This window comes from Phalacrocorax aristotelis, chromosome 13, assembly GCF_949628215.1.
Source record: "Phalacrocorax aristotelis chromosome 13, bGulAri2.1, whole genome shotgun sequence".
NCBI lineage: Eukaryota > Metazoa > Chordata > Aves > Suliformes > Phalacrocoracidae > Phalacrocorax > Phalacrocorax aristotelis.
Window position 1 is genome coordinate 8,147,737 of NC_134288.1, and position 21,440 is coordinate 8,169,176.

The 21,440-nt window shown below is 36.8% G+C and overlaps 1 protein-coding gene across 10 annotated transcripts in view; it reads right to left on the reverse strand.

Moving 5' to 3' along the window:
* Window positions 1–21,440, reverse strand: part of ZMYND8 (zinc finger MYND-type containing 8) — an 82,570-nt gene that overhangs the window by 39,744 nt on the left and 21,386 nt on the right. For all 10 annotated transcript variants that reach the window (XR_012663047.1, XR_012663046.1, XR_012663045.1 and 7 more), the window contains one exon: window positions 11,997–12,067. Coding sequence is in view for 7 of the 10 variants with exons in the window: in XM_075108989.1 (XP_074965090.1) it covers window positions 11,997–12,067 (71 nt within the window). In the remaining 3 variants the exon portion in view is untranslated. The remainder of the gene's footprint in view (window positions 1–11,996; window positions 12,068–21,440) is intronic.

Consider the following 21,440-nt stretch of genomic DNA (forward strand, 5'->3'; position numbering starts at 1 on the left):
GTTGCCTGGGGTTATTGTGACCCAAGTGCAGGATCCAGCACTTGGCCTTGTTGAACCCCATACAGTTGTCCTCGACCCATTGATCCAGCCTGTCCAGAGCATGAACTGACTATGAACAAATGACTTTTGTCTTGTGTGGCATGAACTATGAACAAATTACTTTCTTCTGTTGCAAAAAAGGACAAACAATACTGATGTAAAAATAGGAGTGATACATATGATGTAATCTTGATGTTATCTTGGAATGTTTGCATGTATGCTTAAGTTTATTGAAAATAATATATTATTTAGTGGAAAGAGTGATACGATGTCAAGAAGCCACACAATTAATAACATAGCAAAACATAAGTTTATTGAAAATAATATATTATTTAGTGGAATGAGTGAAACGATGTCAAGAAGCCACACAATTATTAACATAGCAAAACATTTTGAAAAAAGGTGCTCAAAAAAAACATGATGCTACTAAAACTTACTCATGATGCAAGCTCAAAAAGTGATCTGGAAAGATAGTTCTAGACTAAATTGCATTTCAAGAACATATGCTATTTACATGTATGGAAGAAAATATAAAGAAAGATGGAAAAAAGTATAGTGGAAGAACTTCTGTGCAAGAAAAGTTGTACTGGTCTACATTAATTTGTGAAAATACCACTCCTACCTACTAGAATTATCATCACACTTTTTTCAGATAGGTCCAGACACACGAAAGATGTAATTGTTACCTAACCAGCTGTGAGCATTACCATTGTTTTCAGTTCCTGAAGCTTTTAAATTTTGTTCCCCCAAATATATAACTGCACAGAAAAAGAACTGTGGTTTTGTCTTCTTTCTACACAACTCTGTGGGAAACGTGGTGCTAAATGGTGACTTCTGACTGACCAAAAATTTTTGGTAACCTGTCAAGATAATGATTAAGAATCCAGAAAACTATAAATAAATACGAAAAACATATTAAAAAATAGGTGGAAGAAGATATAACTGAGGGAGGGAAGAGAAATGTAGGAGCATTGGCCCATCCTGAGTTTTATTTATCTAGAATAGCTGCACCAGGCTAACAACACATGTAATTTCAACAACCCTAGGAAAAGTATCTGCCACTAGAATTATGTCGGCACAGCTATTTCAGCAGTGCTGCTTAGCAGAAATGTAGTGTTTGGTCTCAGAGAAATTTTTCTGTTGGCAAAAGTTATAAAATTTGGGCATAATGTAATTAAGCTGGTTTAAACAAAAAAATAAACAAACAAAAACTTTGCATGTTTTGAGTTTTCTTTGATACTAAGAAATGTGATTTTTTGTTGTTGTTATTCCTTTCCACCCATCCCATTTTATACTTGGAGGCTGCATTTAGGACCAGTTATATTCTGACAAGCTTATGCTGAATTAAAACAATACAATGTGCCTGAGACCACTATTGTCACTTGACTTGATTCAATTCAAGTGAATCTGCCTCCCACTCCATTTAGGCCAAAATTTAGATCGATTTGACAATACAAAGAATTGCCAGGTAAGGTATGTCACCTAAATGTATGAAAAATATAATGCCTGCTTCCTCCCCTCCTTCAGCAACTAGGACAATAAAAATCCTAATACAGGTACAACTAGGCTGACAGATTTTTTTCAATTAGGGATTTTTTTCAGTTTAGCTAACTGTGCACAGAAGGTGGCAGAAGAACTCCTTTGACTGGCATGTTCTTCATATATCCCTAGAGAGCTGAGCCAATACAGCTATCCTGGAAGAAATACTGCAGCATCAGTGTCAGCTAAACCAAAACCCACAACTCAACCAGAGTGATCAAACCTAAAACCAAAACAAGCTCTGAATTCTATTTTTTTCAAGTAGAACAGAGCTCATTCAGCATGGGAACTGTTTGCATTTAGAATGATCAGCAAAACCAGCATCATACCACACCTTTTCTCATCTTTCTATCACCACATGGCTCAGAAGAGCATGTACAATATAAGCCTTTGTTTCTTTATTATAATTTGCAGCTTTCAGAGATTTTCCATACACTTCTGAAGGCAGTCATAAGTAAACTGCTCTTACTGTGAAGTCCCGAACGTGCCTTAATCCTTGTCTTCCCAGTGCAGAGAGATCTGCAGAATTGTCTCTCTCTACAGCAAAAAACATCCTCAAAGTACTTGCAGTTATCTCTGAGCACAAGTTTTTTCTCCAGCAAACACAGCCCTCACAATAACTCCCTGACTTTTATTTCCAGACTGTACATACGCAAGCACAGCTTAAAGCAGGAGCGCAACAGAACACTATAGTTTTCTGCCCTTTGCCTTCCATTTCTTACTCCCAGGCACAAAACTGCCAGTGGAGCACACCAGTTTCCTTTCAGCTCTTCAGCCTCAAAATGTGGAGATTACAAAGAAGCTGCCTGCACACTGCATGTTGTGCCTCAGCTCCAAGTATGAAAAAAGAAAAGCAGGTGTAAAGTTCCTCTTCATTGACCTACCCCCATAACATGATGCTTCTTACTTTTAAACGCTGTTTTTTCCTAAACTGATTCAGGGTTAGGAAAAGGATTAAACTGTTATTAGCTAAACCAGAACTGAATTACAGTTCATTCACAGCCAAATCCAAACTACACTTCAACAGGAAAGATACTGATTCAATACCAACTAAACCAAACAACCACACAGACATATATGTTTGGTTAAGTGATTTCAAAGACTACTTAAACTAGTGTAATTTTCTTCTGTGGTTCAAGCGTGAGCATAGTAGAGATTTTCAAATAAGCTAGTGGTGACTCACAGACAACATACGAAAACTGACCTGAAATACACCTTTTTCTTTTTTTTTTTTTTTTAGTTGGCAAGTTATTGAAATGCACAGGTACTTTCTTGAAGTAATGTGAGATGTAACTGGAAAAATTTAGGAATAGACAGGAAAACAGCAATGCACAGGCATTTTCTTTCAGATTTACTTGTGCTAGTGGAATACTCTAACTATCACTGTATGTTGCCAATTAACCAATCTGTGAGGGACCTAATAATATGACCAATCTTTTAATTCAGTTCAAGTAAAGTAAGAATAGTAGCACCTACTCAAATCATTCAAGTTATAGTTTTCAATTCTAATTAAGATAAAAAATGCTCAAGTTGCATTTTGTGTGAATTTCTTTCAACAGCAATGCCCCATTTAGCGCATACTGCCTCTTCTTCCTCCTTGGCTCTTCCAGCTCTGTTAGCAGAGTTTGTGTAGCTTGCCATGAACCAGATCAAGAAATTTATCCTTGTTAAAATAACCTGTCAGGAGGAAAGATAATTTTTAACCTGGATCACTTCCCCAATGTAGTTTAACTTAATATTTATTAGTTGAACAAAGTTAAACAAATCCAAGAGGAAAAAAAACCAAAAAAGATCAAATTTAAGCTGCAATAACTTGGTGACTAGGACAGTTACTTAGGAGGTGGATTCAAGTTTCTGCTCCATAAAGGAACTGCGAGAATTTGTGTGATCTCTTCTAAGTCAAGCATTTTTAAAAAGGTGTTTAATGAGCAAGAATTGTCTCACTTTGGAGAATATCTCACCATGCCAGTTCATCACCAGTTAGCACACATCCCTGCAATCTCCCTGCTGCTTCTACGAAACTCCTATCATACACTGAGCAAGTCAACCTGAACCAAACTTTTCGGATAGGCATCAAGTTGTGCACCCACCTCTTCTAACCAAAAAGGCTGAGATCACTTGCAGTTACTCAGCAATCAGAAGGTTAATAAGAAATGTTTTGTGTACTAAACAAAGGGCATTACAGTAAAATAATGAATGAACATTTCATTGATAAACCAATTGTACTTACAAATTAATTTGCCAAGCAACCATGCTCCACTTCTTTCTTGATTTTTGAGTGTATGATTTTGCTTTCTCAGCATTATTCCAAAATTGTGATTCCAGGGCAAGTGAAAAAAGAGACACCTGAAATAACTTTTTAAATTCTCATTAAAAGCTACCTGTTTTTACATCACTAGGTTATTATTAATTGCTCTGTAACATTGCCAAGATTGACATAAGCACCTATGAGTGCTCTTGCAAACCATCCATTGGGGAACAAGCTAACCTGAGCTTCATCTAAAGTTTAAAATCTTTGCTTCAGTATGCCATCATGTGACTGAAGAATTAGTAACTCCTGCTCCCAGGAGACAGACTAAAGCATACTTAAACCCTAAAGCAACTTAATTTCACACTTTATGGCTATTTTAGAAGTCCACTTTTATGTGATGGTAATACAATTTTTAAGCAGATAAACTATGACAGTGACGTAATATCATTTAGCTTAGAAAAAAACTGTAAAAACAAAGAAATGTACGTTAGTATTGTTCACCAGGGATCTTATCTTTTTACAGCATATGGAGCATAGACCACAACCGTATTTTCTATGTTCTATACATTGCCAAGTGCTGTACCGTAAGTATTCAATAGCAACAATCCCTGACAACTAATTGAGAAGTCTCGTTTTTCTCAGTGGAAGCATGTGCCAACTCAGAAAATGTGTAAAAATAAAATGTTGTTTTCCTTGCTTTTCCCACGATACCCAAACGTAATTCTTCCTGAAAATAAGTAACATCAACACACTTTATTTAAGAACACAGCATAAACTGCTCAGTACCAAAGACCTATCAACAGTGACAATTTATGCCTCCTTCTGCCCTCCTTTCCATATACCTTCTTTTTTAAGAACTTGCTTAAGCTAAATGCAAAGTAATTTCAGACTAAACCCAAAACAAAATAGCATCTACATATGTACCTCTAAGTATCTGTTACACTTGCATTAGTTTCTCTACCAATAATGCCTTGATGAGAGCTGAAAACCACAGCAAGTTACACAGATTTAAGTTAAGGCTGCACAGTACCCTTTCCAGATATACTTTCTTCTCTTTTCCTTTCTCTAGCGCTATTATTTGTTCACCCAGGAAGCAAGATGGTTTAGATAACCAATATGGCCAAAACAGACAAAATTCAAAAATTCATCTCAGCTGAACTGGCATACCAACAAGTCCCAGAGTTGACAGTGCCAATATAAAGGGAAAGGACGGAAATGTTGCTGATGTTAAGGAGCATGTGAGCATGGCAGGTCTGACATAGATCAGCATATATTGCCTTAGTGTTGCATCCTCAGTGCATGGATAGCAAGCCAATTAAGAAAAGCCTGAGTAAACGAGTCTTACTATATGTAAAACTCACAAGAAGGTTAGGCAATCAAAACAAAAGCCTTCCCAAAAAGTATGGAAATTGCAGGATAAAAGCTTTTTACTGTCAGCAAAGAATTACCCTTTTTGAACTGGTGTGGAAGGGAAGAAAAGTTTTACATTTCAAAATAAAGCACAGACAATCACAAAATTTATCTTTATCTTAACTACATCAACTTTCATGAAAAGTATTAGTTATTCAAATTCTGTATCTAATTTTCTTGTATTTTAAGTACATATTCTATGAAAAATGAGCTGTTAAAGTGGTAATATCTACTGTCTGAAGAACAAAACTTTTCTGTTCTGGAAATTTTCAGAAAGTGAGAAAGTGAGAGGAGGGAAACCCAAACACGTTTGTTTAAACAGTATTAAAAAAAAAAAAAGCTTTTCAACATGAGTTGTGATAAAGATGATAAAATTAACAGTCACTTTGGTTTTCCAGGAGCTAGAAACAGCAATGTATTTTTTTCAGTGAAAGCATTATTTTAGTCTTCCAGGAACAGTATTAAATATGAGTAAATTGAGACTTAGTTAAATCTTCTGTGAGGTATGTCCTTGATGTCTCAACACAAGTGGGTCAAATATGCAAAATTCTGAATAATGTTTCCATTTAGAAACCTAGTCAATTGTTCTACGGCAGTTAGACAGTCAGCAGAAGTGTTACTTAAATCCAGCCAGCCCAAGGTTACTTCTGTTAACATTAATACCCAACCCCATGCTATCCTTTTTATTATGACACAAATAGTTCTGCCAACATTTGGTGAACTAGATCAAGGAATTAAATTAGATTAAATGTAACAGAACAAAAGAACACATATTTCATTAAAGCACTTTCATGAAGAATTCATTTATTTGATGGCTCTAAGAAAGAGCTAGGCTAGCTTAAAAAAGAAAGCAGCATGGGAGAAGATACAAGAATACAAAGGTGACTGAAGACTGCTTAAGCTGTCATTATGCCACAGAAATGTGTAATTATGCCTTTAGAAGGAACAGGAACAAAAACAGAAAACTGACTTGCACCTAGACTGTCACTTCTCTCTTCTTTCCCCTCCTCAGAAGCTCTGAATGCATGTACCTTAAATGGTGTTGATGGAAATCAATGATGAATTCTGAGAGAAAAAGGAGCAATGCTAACTCCATTGTCAGCATCGTTACAGTCTGACTTGATAGAACAGGCTTCAATTAATAATTTATATGGATTCCAAACTGTGAAGCCTCCCAATTATATTTATTGTCCTGAATGACTGCTAACAGATTTATTTTTCAAATCCATTACCTATACTACTATAGCAAACTTAATTATCTTCAAAACACTTAAAATCATGGATATATCTGTTAGAACTTATACTCAACTCTGAGGCATTTTAATCTTATGCCAGAACTTTGAAATATGATGTAGTTGCAATCAACCACTAAAGCTCTGTTTACATTCCAGAAACTTCAACTGATGCAATTAACCTAATCCAGTTGCTTGATGTAGTAAATAACAGAGGTTAGCCATGGTTGTGTAAATCCTGATGAACTCCTACTACATTACAATTTTACACAAGTACAAAAAGACGCTGTTATTTGTTTCTTCATTGTAGGACTTCGGAAGATAAAGAAAAAGAAACACCTCCCAACAACTTGCAATATAAGAGATGTAAGCTGTTTGTAAGCCAGAGCCTGGCTATAGGGGGACTTGCTGCCCCAAGGCACTCCTGAAGACCCGCTGTTGATTACTAAGTAACAAGGGCTCTGCACTAGAGATAAAAGCCTCGAGCTGTACTACTATTCCCTGGAGGATTCTCAAATTACATTGGAGTGAGACTCTCATCTCTGTGATTAAATACTTAGTATCACTGTACAGAGTTGATACACAATGTAGTATTATGACACTGTTACAAAATATATAACATCTTTTGGAAATTCCATTTTACTTGTCATTTTGCATTTATATTCAAAATACCCAATCCTTTTGCCAATGAGAGGAGCCCCTAGGACCAAAGCTGTCAATGCAAACCTGCTGCAATGCAAAAGCTGTAAAAGTCAGAATCCTCACCATGAAGAAGTAGTGCCTCAGCATATGATTTTATGGCAAGCTAACACCACCTAATGCCGAGCTGTCACTGAGGGGGGCAAGTCTGCTCCTAGCAATGACATCTGTCCAACTCCCTAGTAATCTGGTTCAGGGAGATAAGCAGGTAGAAAACTACTTCTGTACCCAAGCCCTTAACTGACTCAGAAGAGGACTGGCTAAGAACCAGCACAGATGCAAAGGAAATAAGGGATGTATGACTGATGATGGGAGGAAGAGAGTTAAAGAGCTCCTTTTGACAAGTAACTAGACAGGCAATGGCTATAGTACTAGCTGACCCATATGAGAACTACATGGAAGTCCATCTGCCACCACAGCTAAACTACTGAGGGCAGGTAAGATAAACTAGCAGAAAACTAACCTGAGAATGAAAAAAAAAAAAAAAAATTCTTCCAGGTTAATAGGATGAAAAAGCTCCATGGAGAGTTCACTGCTGTCCAAAGAGAGCAAGTGCAAGTGGAGACACAACTGCACCAGACAATTAAGTTGGTTATAGTGCCCTGGAATGACAAAATGGAAATACTCAGAAAATCCTCCAGAAAGCCTTGCAAGCCCCATCTTCAAATAGTTAATAAACAAGGTCAGAAAGTAGGCCACAGGGCTGGAACAGAGACATAACAAGAGGCTTCTGTCAGACATGTTAATGTGTCATATGCAGAGGACAAAATATTACAATAACCTAATCCATGGCCTTTCTCCTTTGCTAAAGAGCAGTCCTCTGCTGACTCCACTTTGTCTTTCTGCACTCCTTTTATTGTCTTTAACCTGTCATTTCCCATTTCCAGGTCTCAGATGCTTTATGCCTTCTTGTTCTGATCAAGAGAGTAGTATATTTTAAAACCTCATCTTTAGTAAAGCTGCACATGCACAGCTTACAAGCAGACCTAAATTATAACTTCTACAGTAACTCTTCTCCTCTTCCCTTCCCCACCTCACCAGATGTCTGTCCCCACAATTTTTTGCAGACAGACACTTGTGTGTAATAGTAGGGTTAATCAGTTCATGATTCTGGCAAAAACTAGTACTACAAAAAATGATCAGTTTTCAGCTAAATCAGCTGCTTGATATAGCTTACTATGCAACAGCATAAGCATCAGTGCCAGTCTAAGGAGAAGGTAGAAAAATGCAGCCGAAGATGAGCATGTAGGGCTGCATAGATCTGACCACGGCTATAGACTCACTCTTACACATCACATTATAAAGCCTAAGTAAGAAGTGTCAGCTATGGTTTTAAGCTCAAGTTTCATTATAGCCTAACCCTATCTTAATGCTGGCCACCAAAGCCCTATACTTCCTGCACACAACTGGTATATTCCTGTCCCCTCTCTTACACCAGTTCTGGCAGTCTACCAAGCCATTTCAGCACACTAAGCAAGTAGAAAACTATTCACGTTTAACAGTTCAGATAGTTTCCTGCCAGCTTAAGTATGGAAGGAAGTGGATAAAACTGCTGCATTGAGCAGTTTGACCAGCTTAAGCTGCTTTGAAACCACCACCTTACTTAAACCGATTCAAAGGCTATGTGAATGCCCTTGTTACAGATTAAACAATGCATTTTTTCAGCTTAGTTTAACTGAACTAGAATTGATTTATAGCAATTAAAATTCAACTGCTTATACCAAAACAAGAATGTTCATGAAGAGGTCTGCATCAGGCTAATTGGTTTTAAAGCATTTAATATATTTTCCAAAGACTTACTTTAGACGTGGCCTCACATGAGCTGTATAAACTGTAGCAGAGCAAGTTAGGCTACAAACTTGCAGCATATGAGCTTCTCTAAGACAGGTGTGAAGTTATACAATACCGCTGACTGATCTATTGCACAGGCTTCTCAGACCATCAAAAAATGCAAACAAACCAAGAGCTGTATGCTTCCCTTAAGGGTTGTCCATATAGGGTCAATTTCCTCATCTACATCCTTTCTAAAGCACACAAAGCAAAATTCTGAACAAGATTAATGTTACAAGAGGAAGCATTGTTACCACTATCCCACCAGTTCAGATCCTTGCTGCACTTTACACGGAGTATAACAACAGTTTTAAAACTCTGGTGTGACTTTTCTGCTGCAGAAACACTGTGCTGAACTAATGGTCTCAACCCAAATAACAGAAGTCCAGAAAGATTAATTTTAGCCGGCCTATGATATGGCCAGCTCTTGTGCGAAGCAGATGACATTTATGATCCTCTTACTTTTTATGCAAAACTACATATTCAACTACTATAAAGTTCTACAACTGATTCATAGGTTACGTTGGGAATACAACAAAGCAAAGCTTATAGGCAAGTCTCTAGATTTCCTTACTACATCTTTACTCCTTACTACTTACATCACTTCTTCACTGGAAAAAATATAAACCTGTAAGAGCTTGGGTGGTGGGTGGTTGTTATTCTTGCCCTTAGAATGGTGCTTGCATGGGTTTCATCAACATACATGTCAAATTTAACAAGCTAATTCAAGCAAATCAGTATCTAGTTAAATAAATATCAATTCCATTATTATTATTCAATTAATTAAATTTGTGCTAAGTTTTATCTTTACTATGGTGATGTACAAAAGCCATTCAGATGACTCTCAGTGGTGCTTAAAACACTAACAATTCTGCTGTGTACAGACCAGTGACTTATACACAATGGCAGCTTGGGCCAGTCTAAAGCAGCCCTGTGCTGATCCTGTCTTTGTCTTCCAAACTGCCCTTTCAGTTGTTACCAGAACTTGCCTATGAGCTGGTTCAGGGAGTTGTACCAACAGTAAACAGTATAAAAACATGAGTCTTTCTGCTAGGTTTGCTCCCTTTTACTTGACCAATTTGAATTGATCAGAGCCCACAAAGCAAGGGAACCTGCAAGATGATGTGGCTGAGAAGGTTGGGAGATGAAAGACTGACGCTTTCAATAACCATGAAGTATTAAATCAACTCACTGTCCTGGGAAACTTCATCATAACCCTACAAAAAAAGTTAAGTTTCCTGTGGGCTTCATTCATTGAAACAGTACACCTTCAGGTCGGGCCAGCACTAGGACTAACATAAGGGAATTGCAGCTTTTTGTATGGACCACACACCTGTTTCTGGGCTGAGTAAAGCAACAGCACTAGAATGCAGACGTTTAAATAAATAGGTATCAGACTTTTAAACTATTTTTAGACATTGATTATGTTGGATTGTCCTGAGTAATCGTGATGCATGTAAAATTCTTATTAGTACTAATTATGTGGGCCAAAGTCTTTCCAAGGAAAAAAGAAGAGATTTCATGGGCAGCTAAATGCATCTAATAACCCCCTTTGTCTCTTATATTGAGTTCTCCTACTCACCAAACTCTTCCATAAACAAACTGGTCACTAAAACAGCTGAAAAATGCTCCAGTTTTTAGGCTGGCTAGAAAGTTCAAGTGGCTGGGATCTGAGAAGCATACTACAAAGGAAGTAAGTGGTGGGAGTACAAAGCTGGGAGCTTACCCCCTTCAGCAGCAACCATTAAAGCAACAAAAATAGTTTACTTTCTGCTGGCTTAGAAAACTGAAATACACACATAAGTAAACACCAAAAGCAGTCCAGTGATGGAGACTGACATGCAAGACCAGAAGCAGAGGAGAGAGAAAAGGGGAGGAAGAAGGAGCAAAAAGAGCAAGTGAACCTCTTCTGAGCTGTCAGATCAAATGTACTACCTCATCTAACCATACCATGAGAACTGAAGCAATAAATTTACTGTCCGTTAGCACAAGTAAGACGTAAATACAACTTTATAACCATGTTATCTACCCAAGCTACTTCATTAAAAAACAAATGCAGATTATCTGTGCCATCCTTTCAAGACAATTACATCTGCACGTTCAGAGTCAACTAGACTTATGACCCCTGCAGTAGAATGAAGAATAAGTGGGTATGTGCCAGAATTTTAAAAGGATGGTAGTAGCCATTGCTGCCATTCTACAGAAATGGCTTTCAAGTAAACCGGGCTACAAAGTCAGCTGCAAGTTCAAAAGGAGATGGACAGGGAGCTGGCAGTCATTACAGAGAACGGGAGTAAACACTTATGCGCAAGACTGAAGGGCATTTCTGTCCCACCACTCCAAACGAAAGTAGGAATACTTACACTGATGGAGATAGTTATATATTTGGCTTTGTTTATAGTGAGAGGTAAAATCATTTGCCATAGTAATGCATTCATAGGGGAAACTCCAGAAACCAAAAGGACAGAAATTCTCAGTCACTTGCAACTCCACCACGGGGTTTAATTCACATCAGGGTAATAGGATGGGTACGTGAATGTCCATGAAATACATACTGCTCAGAGGACCAGTTTTTGTGGAAACAGAAATGTTACTATGTTTTTTCTCAGGAAAATTAGGATTCATTACTGTACAAAATAATACCTTATTATTATTGTTACTACTACTTCTTTCTCCCACAGTGCAAATCTAAAAGTACTTTAAAGGAAGCCATGATAAGTGAGATGATACAATAAGCTGATTTTTTTTTTCATCATTTAACCTAAGTTAGTTATTCATAAACCAGAAATAACAATGGAGGCAGGTGGAAGGTTTGACATATAATGAAAACCAAGCAAAAATTAAAACATTTCCTAATATACAATAGTCATTGTAAAAAATATAATGTGTCTTGAGTCTTCACTCGAGCAGTTTCATGACAGATTGCAGTTTCACAATCTTGGTTTACAAATACTCGTATGTTGTAGAACATAGATTAAATATTCCTTCTTACTCACCTTTGGATCGAGTGGAGATATCCATCCCCTCCACCACCTCCTGCTCTGCCTTTATTTCCTCTTCAGCCAAGCTGCAGGATTCAAAAAAGTAAATTAGAATAGCATTATTCCCAAGCCTACCTTCATGTACAGAAGTTCAACTTAACACTGTCAAATGCAACTGTATTAAAATTTGTGATTAAATGAAAGGTTTGCTGTTTGCCAGAGTATACATTGACCAAAACATGTAGAGAAAGAATCCAGGTACTCATGTATGCTGCACGTTACCAATTACAAAGGTAACACTTTCATGCTAATGACAGTCTTGTATCATGTACTGAAGATTATGCCACTGTGTGTACAAATTGTATGCGACAAACGGGAATTCTGTTCCTTGTAGCTCCTAATATAAGGCCTTTATAAACTGTGTGGACAAATGCCTGCTAACATTTAAACACTCACCAGCATCAGTGAACAGATTAGCTGAAGTAACAGATTTAGCAACACAGAACAGCTTACAAAATTAGAAGGTAACATGAAATTTTAAAAACTATTAAGTAAATAATTTCAAGGATTTTGAAACTAGACTATATAACAGAAAACTGAATATTTATAATTTATTGGCAACACAATTCCACCAATTATTAATCATAATAAAGAGTAAATGAAACAGAATTGTTACTATCATTCAACAATTCAAACTTGCATAGAGAGTTTTAATTCGCTCCAGGCAGGATTAAATGATTAAGTAGATGACAAACTATACCTGACTTGCTGATATACTACTTTCTTATAGGGATGCCATTCAAGAAAACTCAATGAATTTGGCTAGTTAAGTCAGTTTGGTGAAGGAAAGTGGAAGGGTGAGGAAAAAAGAACTAGGATGAATATTGAGTTACACACCGTTTTTGAAGACCTGACTATCATTGTGAAAGATAAAAGAAAACATATGACATTGAAGCAAACCCAAATTCAAAATGATAGACAAATGAGGTTATGGTGCCTGAAGCAGGTATCAGAGTTGTCCATTAATATCACTGGAGCACAACAGCCAAGAGGGATGGATGTAGATCTTTTCCTCTGTAGTAACAAGTCTGTTAACGTAAATTGTTGCCGATACCAGTTTACATTGATATGGCAGATTGTGAACTACTGCTGCTACAGAGTCGACTGAGATTCTATTCAGCCATCCCTGCTCTAGCGACAGCTATTTCTACTACAGAGGCCAAGAGGACAGCTAGAGACCTTTGCTTTAGCCACTGTGGTTAAATCTGCCTGACACAGCTAATTAGAGCTGGGAAACAACACGGAGGACTTGGTTACATTTATACCAGAGAAACTCTTCAGCCTGACAAACAGTTTATATTAGCAGGAGTTTTGTTACTGGTGTAAGTTAAAACAGCTTCCTAAACAAAGTAAAACTTGCCAGCAGAAGGACTTTTTAGTCTGGTATTTGTCAAAACTACTTTTAATCAACTATCAGCTACCCAGGGGGTTCGGTTGCAGTTCCTTTCACACTTCTAAACAGGGCATTTATGTCAGCAAAAATTAAACACGGTCAATGTATGGAAGACCCAAAGCTGAGAAGACCCATGAACTCCAGAAATCATTATTCTTTACTTGTCATTTGTATATAGCAATAATTTACAAATTAAGCTCTTTAAAGTCATGAAACGCTGAAGAGAAGTTCTATTCCACCAGTACCCAGTCTCCCAACTCACGGTCTACACTGCCAATTTCAGTAGCAAGGAAAGGCACCCATGCAACCAGAGTTATGGTAAATGTGTAGCTCAGTTGGCTGCAGCACAATGCTTCTCAGATTTATTTTGCATGGGCAGATTAAATACATAACATAGTTGACTGTACTACAATGGTCACCAATTTACTATGCATGAGCAGATCAATTACCCTGCACGTTTGTTACACCCTTTCCCAGACAGCATCCAGCAAAGCGGAGCTGGCAGTTTGTTGCAGACACCAAAACATTTCATGCACCACTTGCCTCTGCCCATTCTCTTTCCTAAGCAATGGGAAGGGATGGGCTCACGGGATGGGTTCATTGTTCTCTTCCCATGTTGTACTGGGTTTTTTCTTCCCCTCACCCCTTACAAAATCCTATTTCAGTACCACCAAACTGTAACAAAAGCCATATTTTTAAATATCAAGTATATATGACTAATAATGCACACAGGTAAATAGGTAATAATACACACTAATTCTGTCAAGAGTGAAGTAATTTGGCAGTACTTGTTACCTGGGTTTAAAATGCAGCTCCAGTTTCAGCCACAGACTAGGACATACAAGCCTTTACAAGACTCAGGTTGAAGTCTTAAGATCATTTTACACAGGTTGCTACAAAAAGGAATGGCTTCCCCAATCCCTAACCTCATGTTCCAGAAATCATGTTCATTTTAACTGAATCAGTTCTGTGATCTAGCTCACTGTGCAGCTGGATGAGCAGAGAAGAGGAAATGGGAACATACCACATGTGGGGAAGGGGGAAAAGAGTAATACCCTTTTCGCAGTAGCTCACATTTAAGTTGCATTAAAGCAATCGTAACATTCCAGACTCATCCAAATCCATCAGGTGCCATTTTGTTCAAATCACTACCTCAGGGAAACATGATACAACAAGAGAGAGAAAAGATACTGCAGTTGCTACAAGTCAGTATTAAAAGAGACAGAGTTGAGAAATGGGTGTGGCAGATCAATACAGCAACACAGTAGCAGGAACTGCTCCTACATCCCAGACCAAAGAAGCAGGGGAAGTTACAGAGCTGACCGAGGATGCTCCGCACCTGCGGGCCCAAACCTAGCACTGCGGGGGTGTTACAGGTCAGGACTCCTACGTATTTGTTACAGCATATGAGGTTTTTTCAGCACTAGATCTATCTCCCCCCATCTAACGAGTTCAATTTAGGAAATTCAGCCAGTTTCCTCCATCACGTATTTGAGTGTTGTTTCAGTAGATCTAGAGACAAGAAAAACATTCTTCATAAGCAGTTCCAAGACGAACAAAGTATCTTGTCTCGACACATCTCTGATACGTCACAGAAAAGATGCCTGAAAACAGCTTTCCCAAAAGTTTGAAGTATAAATGAACAGCCAAAAATGCATTCCCCGCTTGATGCAAAGGTTCTTCATTTTTCTTAGCAATGGAGGTGTACATATCTTACACACACATATGCACACTGTGCATCACCCACAAATAAAACAAAATTCAGTAATTATCTACTATACTATGAAAATGGAGCCTCAGAGGAACAGATTGCATCTCCATATTCACTACTATAATTAATCTCACTCAATCTTGCAAGGGCACAAACATTTAAGTATGTAAGAAAATCACTGAGATCGTTCTGAAAAAAAAAAAACCAAAATGTTGGGGGGGAACAGTTAAACAAGCCTTTCAAACATAGCTATAAAGATACTTAAAATTCACGGCTCTTCAGAAGCATTTCCCATTGTTTTATTTGCTGTAAAGTATTATGACTTGCAAAAGACATTGAATGGTTGCAGTGATGATTGTAGTGGTAATCTTTAAGACTCAAGTTTGTAAATACATGCTAGCAATTCACAGCCAGTTTACAGTAACTTTTCTAAAGCTAACAGATCTTTTCACCTTTGCACCTTCTATCAATATAAGCAATGTTCTGAAAATGCTTTATAATGCACAAACTGCCAACGGCAGAAATTTCATTAGCAAGAGATTTCAAATTAAATAATTCAAGAAAAACAGGTCCTTAATGACAGGTACCTTACTATTACCCACAAGAAAATTAAAAGAAAATTAAAAACCAGCAGCAAAATAATTACAAACAAGCATCTACTTCTATGGAAACAATACCTGTGTGATCAAGTAGACTATTCTAGAGAGTTTTATTTTGCAAATTCATTTTTGCAGGGCTTAGAGCATTTATTTCAGATAGCATGCATAACTATCATGCATGGGTACTAAGAATGTGATGCTCTGAGGCTGCGGATCAGAAATGATACTGGCATATACTCAATTAAGTACCTAGATGAATACAGTAAATGCCTTATGTTATTCTGAAAGCTACTCTTTTTTCCTCAGTAGGATGAATGAACAGAGGAACTTATTTTAAGAACACAACTGAAATTTAAGCTTTGCCAGTTTCACTGTCAATTGACTAGAACACCAATTAATCATTTAAAACTTCCCTCCTTGTATTGACAAAACTTACAAAAAAAGAAAGAAAAAAAAAGACATTTTCTCCCAAAATGTTAAACTAATTTGTTTCATAGAAATTATTTTAACATGTCTGAATGAGGGGAGAAAGGGTGGAGGTTATTCCTTTGGGGATCGTTGGGGACAGAAAGAAAAAAAAATAGGACTGCAAACATATAAGATTTATTGATACTTAAGTAAAAATGCATAAAGAATTTAGCTGGCTAATTTTTAAATATGTTCTCTGTTAAGCTGAAGAGAGGGTGTTTTCTTTTAATATGAAATTAATTTTTTCAAATTCCAGACCAGTAAATAAAATACTGACTTTTCTGTTTAGGAAAATCATTCCTGTACTAGTAATAGTACTTACCTGAAAAAATGTACATATACAAAAATATTTAAAGCTACTCTAACCTATATTAGCTACAAAGAGCAATTAAAAGTTGTAGATGAACTACTGCACCTTGACATTTAACCAAGAAAAACTGATAGATATGGAAAACCACTGAAACAGCTAATGCCCACATATACAATCTAGATCTACATTAGGGAATAAACACATTAGTTTAAAATCAAGAACTATATATTTATGGAATTCATTTTTCCTTTTAATTAACAGAAAACAAAACAAAAAACTGATTTAAGACTAAGCACTAAAACTGAATTTCATCCTGCAGATAATTCCTGCCTGTCCTATATCACATTTGTGAGTAGCAATTCTAAATAATGATTTCAAAAAACTGCATTCAATAAAAATTTGAAAAAAATATTTGCATGCCATTGCTGAATAAATACCAGCTTTGTATAAGCACTCACCTATAACAGTCTCTTACTCATCGGTAGCTATGCTATTTATGCAGGATTCTTAAAATGGCGTCTGACAGCACTGCACTGCCTCATTCCTGTACTGTAGCTAAAATGGTAGCAGTTTATTCAATAACAGTATCTCTTGTTTAAACAGCAGTGCTATATTCGAAGCAAGCATCTAAATATTAGAAATGATAAAGTATGACAAAAGGACACCTGACATCCAAATGTTTAACTAAAAGGGCACAAGATAGGGAGTTTTGTGAAGTCACAGGTTACTAAGGAAATCACTCAATTTTAGATTCACTCTCCAGTTTGAGCGCCTCACATTTTGTTTCCTTTTGCAGAATTCCCTGCAAAATGCTCAGTTTGTATTCAGCAATTAACATACACAAAATGCTTGTTCAGATGTCTACATACAGCAATGTTTAAGCTAGTTACCTCTGATAACAAGCAAAGTAAATATATATATATTTAAAGAACATTTAAGTTCTTTTTAAAACCTTATTTTTATTCAGTGTGCATTCAAATAGCTCCACAAAAGAGAAAATCAGAGGAGGAAGGGAGATCCTTGGTGTCATACAGTCTTCTTTAAGACTATAAACTATGGAGCTGAGGCCCAAGCAAGGCAACCAGAATAGCATAGATTTCAGATGCCAAAAACATAATTTGAGAACAATCATGTTTGAAAGTAAAGGTTTATACTGGCTAAATTAGGGATGTTAACATCCTGCTACAGCATGGTTTTAATCTGACAGTATGAAACACAGATGCTATGACAACTGGCAATAAAGGGTTAACATAAGAACGACAGATAACTTCTATTAAATAAATAAAACTCAGTTCCTATGTAGCTATTTCTAAATAAGACTTTAATCCATGAATACAAGACAGGTTTATTAATATATTTAAAATACATTCTAAATACAATTTAAAGGGCCAAGCTCAATGGCCTGCTACGACAGTTTTCAGTCTCTGGTTTGCAGACCCCTCAAAGCCACTGTACTACTAGTAAGGGGTTTGCAGACAATAATTTAGTAAATCAAACCTAGTCTAACAGGCTTAAATTCCCTATAATGGGATTCACATGCTCATGGGAAAAAGTATTAGGGATCCACAAATAACAAAATTTTTAAATTGCTGTCTACTACATTCTACATGGACAAAGGTTATGTTCAACTCCCAAGATATTGAGGCAATTCAAATTAATGCCCTGAATTCCAGTCAGAGAAGAGGAGAGCTTTTACTGAAATTTATCACCCTTTAACCCATTATGCTGGAGTTGCACCATTACTATGGAAAACTGACCATGACCTATCACTTTTCAGCCACTGGATCCACATGGCCAATACACTTGAAAACAAAGCAAAAAGGGGGAAGGGGGAAAAAAGAAAAAAAAAAAGCAGAAGTGATATCACAAAATGGAAGACAGCTCAGGAAGACGAGCCAATCAAAGTTTGTGGACACTGATAAAAGGGCTAAATTTGTAATGTAATCTACCTATTTATGATCTTTGAGCACGAAGTTCCTTTTATTACATGCTTCCTTAGTAGCAACATGGGTTTTCCCCTACATTTCAATACTCCTGCCTGATGGGGGGGGAATGTCACATTTGCAGTGGTTTATACTCTGCATTTTTTTCATTCTCAATATGTTAAGTAGTGCCATTTGTTTAAAGAAATCCCTCAGTTTTTTCCCTAGCACTATTTAGCTTCCAACTAAAACAGTTTGCCTGCAAAGAATGAAAGAGGCATGTAGCTTTTAAAAAGCTACTGTTTTCATCATAATTTATAATCCCGATTGCTCCTTTGTTTTTCCCCCACTGCATTCTTTGTCCATCTAATTAGAATAGTAACTGGATGTTGGCACTAAATAATAATGGCTAATCATACTCATCCTGGGCAATTCAAATTACTCTTTAGAAGCCAGAAAACTTAAAGTGCAATTATACGATTAACTGCTAGTTACATTAGAATAATGGCCATTTGCTACAAGCTGAATAAACCTCAGCTATGTTGCTTCATACATGTCCTGTCTAATTGTGATATTAACAAGATCCAGTCCTGTAAAATCTTGGGTGGAAAGCATACCTGCTTTTTCCCTGCATCTATCACTTAAACAAAACCCCACATTCCATCTGTCCTGAACAGCAGAAAAAAAACCGGCAGAGAGTGCTTTCTTACTATGCAATCTATGAAAGTGAGTGATAACATCATACCTTGACAAAGCACCAAAAATATATGAAATTCTTCAGCTTGGCTGAATTTGCTTTACTTAGATGGAACAAAGATGGCAGAAATTTCCAGAAGGCCTTTCTCAGTCTTGCCACTGCAATTGTCAATCTTTAACCTACCCTGTGCTGCTATTGGCTCAAGCACTCCACGGAGCAGCGCGATTGGGCTGATCTGAAAACAACACTGCTGTCTCTACCTTGCCTCAGACATCTTGCTGCAATGCAGACATTTATTTTTTGTGAACTATAAAAGAATTATATTTGAGTGATTAAAAATAGTGAACTTTAACAGACTCACGATGCCATGTTTCATTACATGCACAAGGGCATCTTATACAAATAGCTTCACTGTCAGCAGTGTGTCTGGAGGTGCAGATTTGAAACAGATCCTAGTTTCACAAAACCTGTGGGAGCCATTTTAATGCAAGCTTTCTGATTGCAGATCACTTACTCCTGCTTCCTCGTATTAAAGAAATATTATGTTGTGCACTATTTAAGACTGAAAGTAAACCGCTAATGTGTACAAAACTACTGCTAGAAGATTATGCCCAAATGTAATTTCTGTTTTTAGCAACTGAAGAGCAAAAACCAGAATAACTTCTTAGCTGTGTTAGCACTTTCATGTATGTTGAAAAATGCATTAAAATTGTATACAAACATGCTATCACATGAAAGTCTAGTACAACCCAGCAGTGTTTCAGGTTGTGAACTGAACTAGACATTCTTATAATCTAATCCTTGAAGGGGGGCTGGGGGGGGGGGGGGGGGAGGGGGCCGAAGCTGTTAAGCAAAGTGAGGTATTCAAGGTAAGATACTCATACTGGCAAACAAGTAACCAGAGGTAAATTGCTATGTTACAGAATGTAATCAAACACATTGCAGCCTTCTATAAAAGTTAGCATGTAACTGTGCCTCAGTGCAGTCACTTGCAAAGCTAGGTTAGCTCTAAGTTCTTTCCTAAAATCATTAAAGTGTATGGACTGTTAAAACAAGTGCAAAAATTATATTAAAAGCACAAAAGAGCATCCTTCCTCTGCTTTTGTAACAACACTGGTGATCACTGGAAAACAGCCTGTTAAAACAAGCACGCAAGTGCTACAATTAAAATCTTAATAAAGGGCACAAAATGTTCTAAATTAGTTATAAATCAAGCAAGTTTATCTGATATTATACTTTGCATAATATCAGAAACATATGCTCATTAAGCATTATTTACTTCACAAGGTCGCTACATTGCTGAGTACTAGCACTTTCATCACACCTCAAAAGCCTAAGGATCAACGAAAATGCGCTTTAGCCTACAAACGGGGTAATTAATGATCTATGAACAAACAGCAGGTAGCATATTTTTCACTGGCCTGAGGTAAACAGGAAGTATAAGCTTCAAACTTTAGAGGTAAATTATAAAAAAACCAGTGCATTCAAATTGGAACAGTTTACATGTACAAGCCTCTTAAAATGGACGCTAAGCAAATCTGATTTTTCATATGACTAACCACTAACATTACTTCATCTACTAGACTAACTGACCCAGTAAAAACAAAATGTTTGGAAAACTATTAAAAATGTTCAGAGAGTAGCATGCTGCTTACTTACCAACTGTTCAAGCACCCATCTCATTTTTCCAGTTAAGAAGATACAACAGGCTGGCAGATTTGGGAATTGATCAAAAAGGAATTTCTTGAAATAATTACGTAGCATTAAACCAAAAGTTTAAAAAAAAAGAAGAAAAAAAAAGCAAGAACGAACAACATGTACTACTGTCATGAACCACACATGATTTTATATCCTCTGGACTCCACAACACAGAACTGTAGCTGATACAGTGTAAAACAAAAAGGCACAGATAAAACGTACATTAGTTTATTTGTACTATGTAAAATAAGAAAGCTAACAGTTCAAAAACATTTTCCATAAAGAATCAGATTAGTAAACAGATGTACTGCTGCATTTTATTGAGCAGCAACCCATTTCCAAAATCTGCAGCATAAAATCTCCCTTTTAAAGGAACAAAATATTAACCATACATTGCCCCTCAGAAAGAGAAATGCATTGTATTAATTACTCCTGCAAGAAAAAAGGTTCAATAATCATTTTAAGTTAAGATAAGCTGCATAAAAAACATGATGCAACAGCACACCACCACCTAGGCCCAATATCTACAATCTACCATTAGCACTTTTTGCTGATGTCTAGGTTTTTAAAAATCCCATATTTTCTCAGAGATAACTTATCT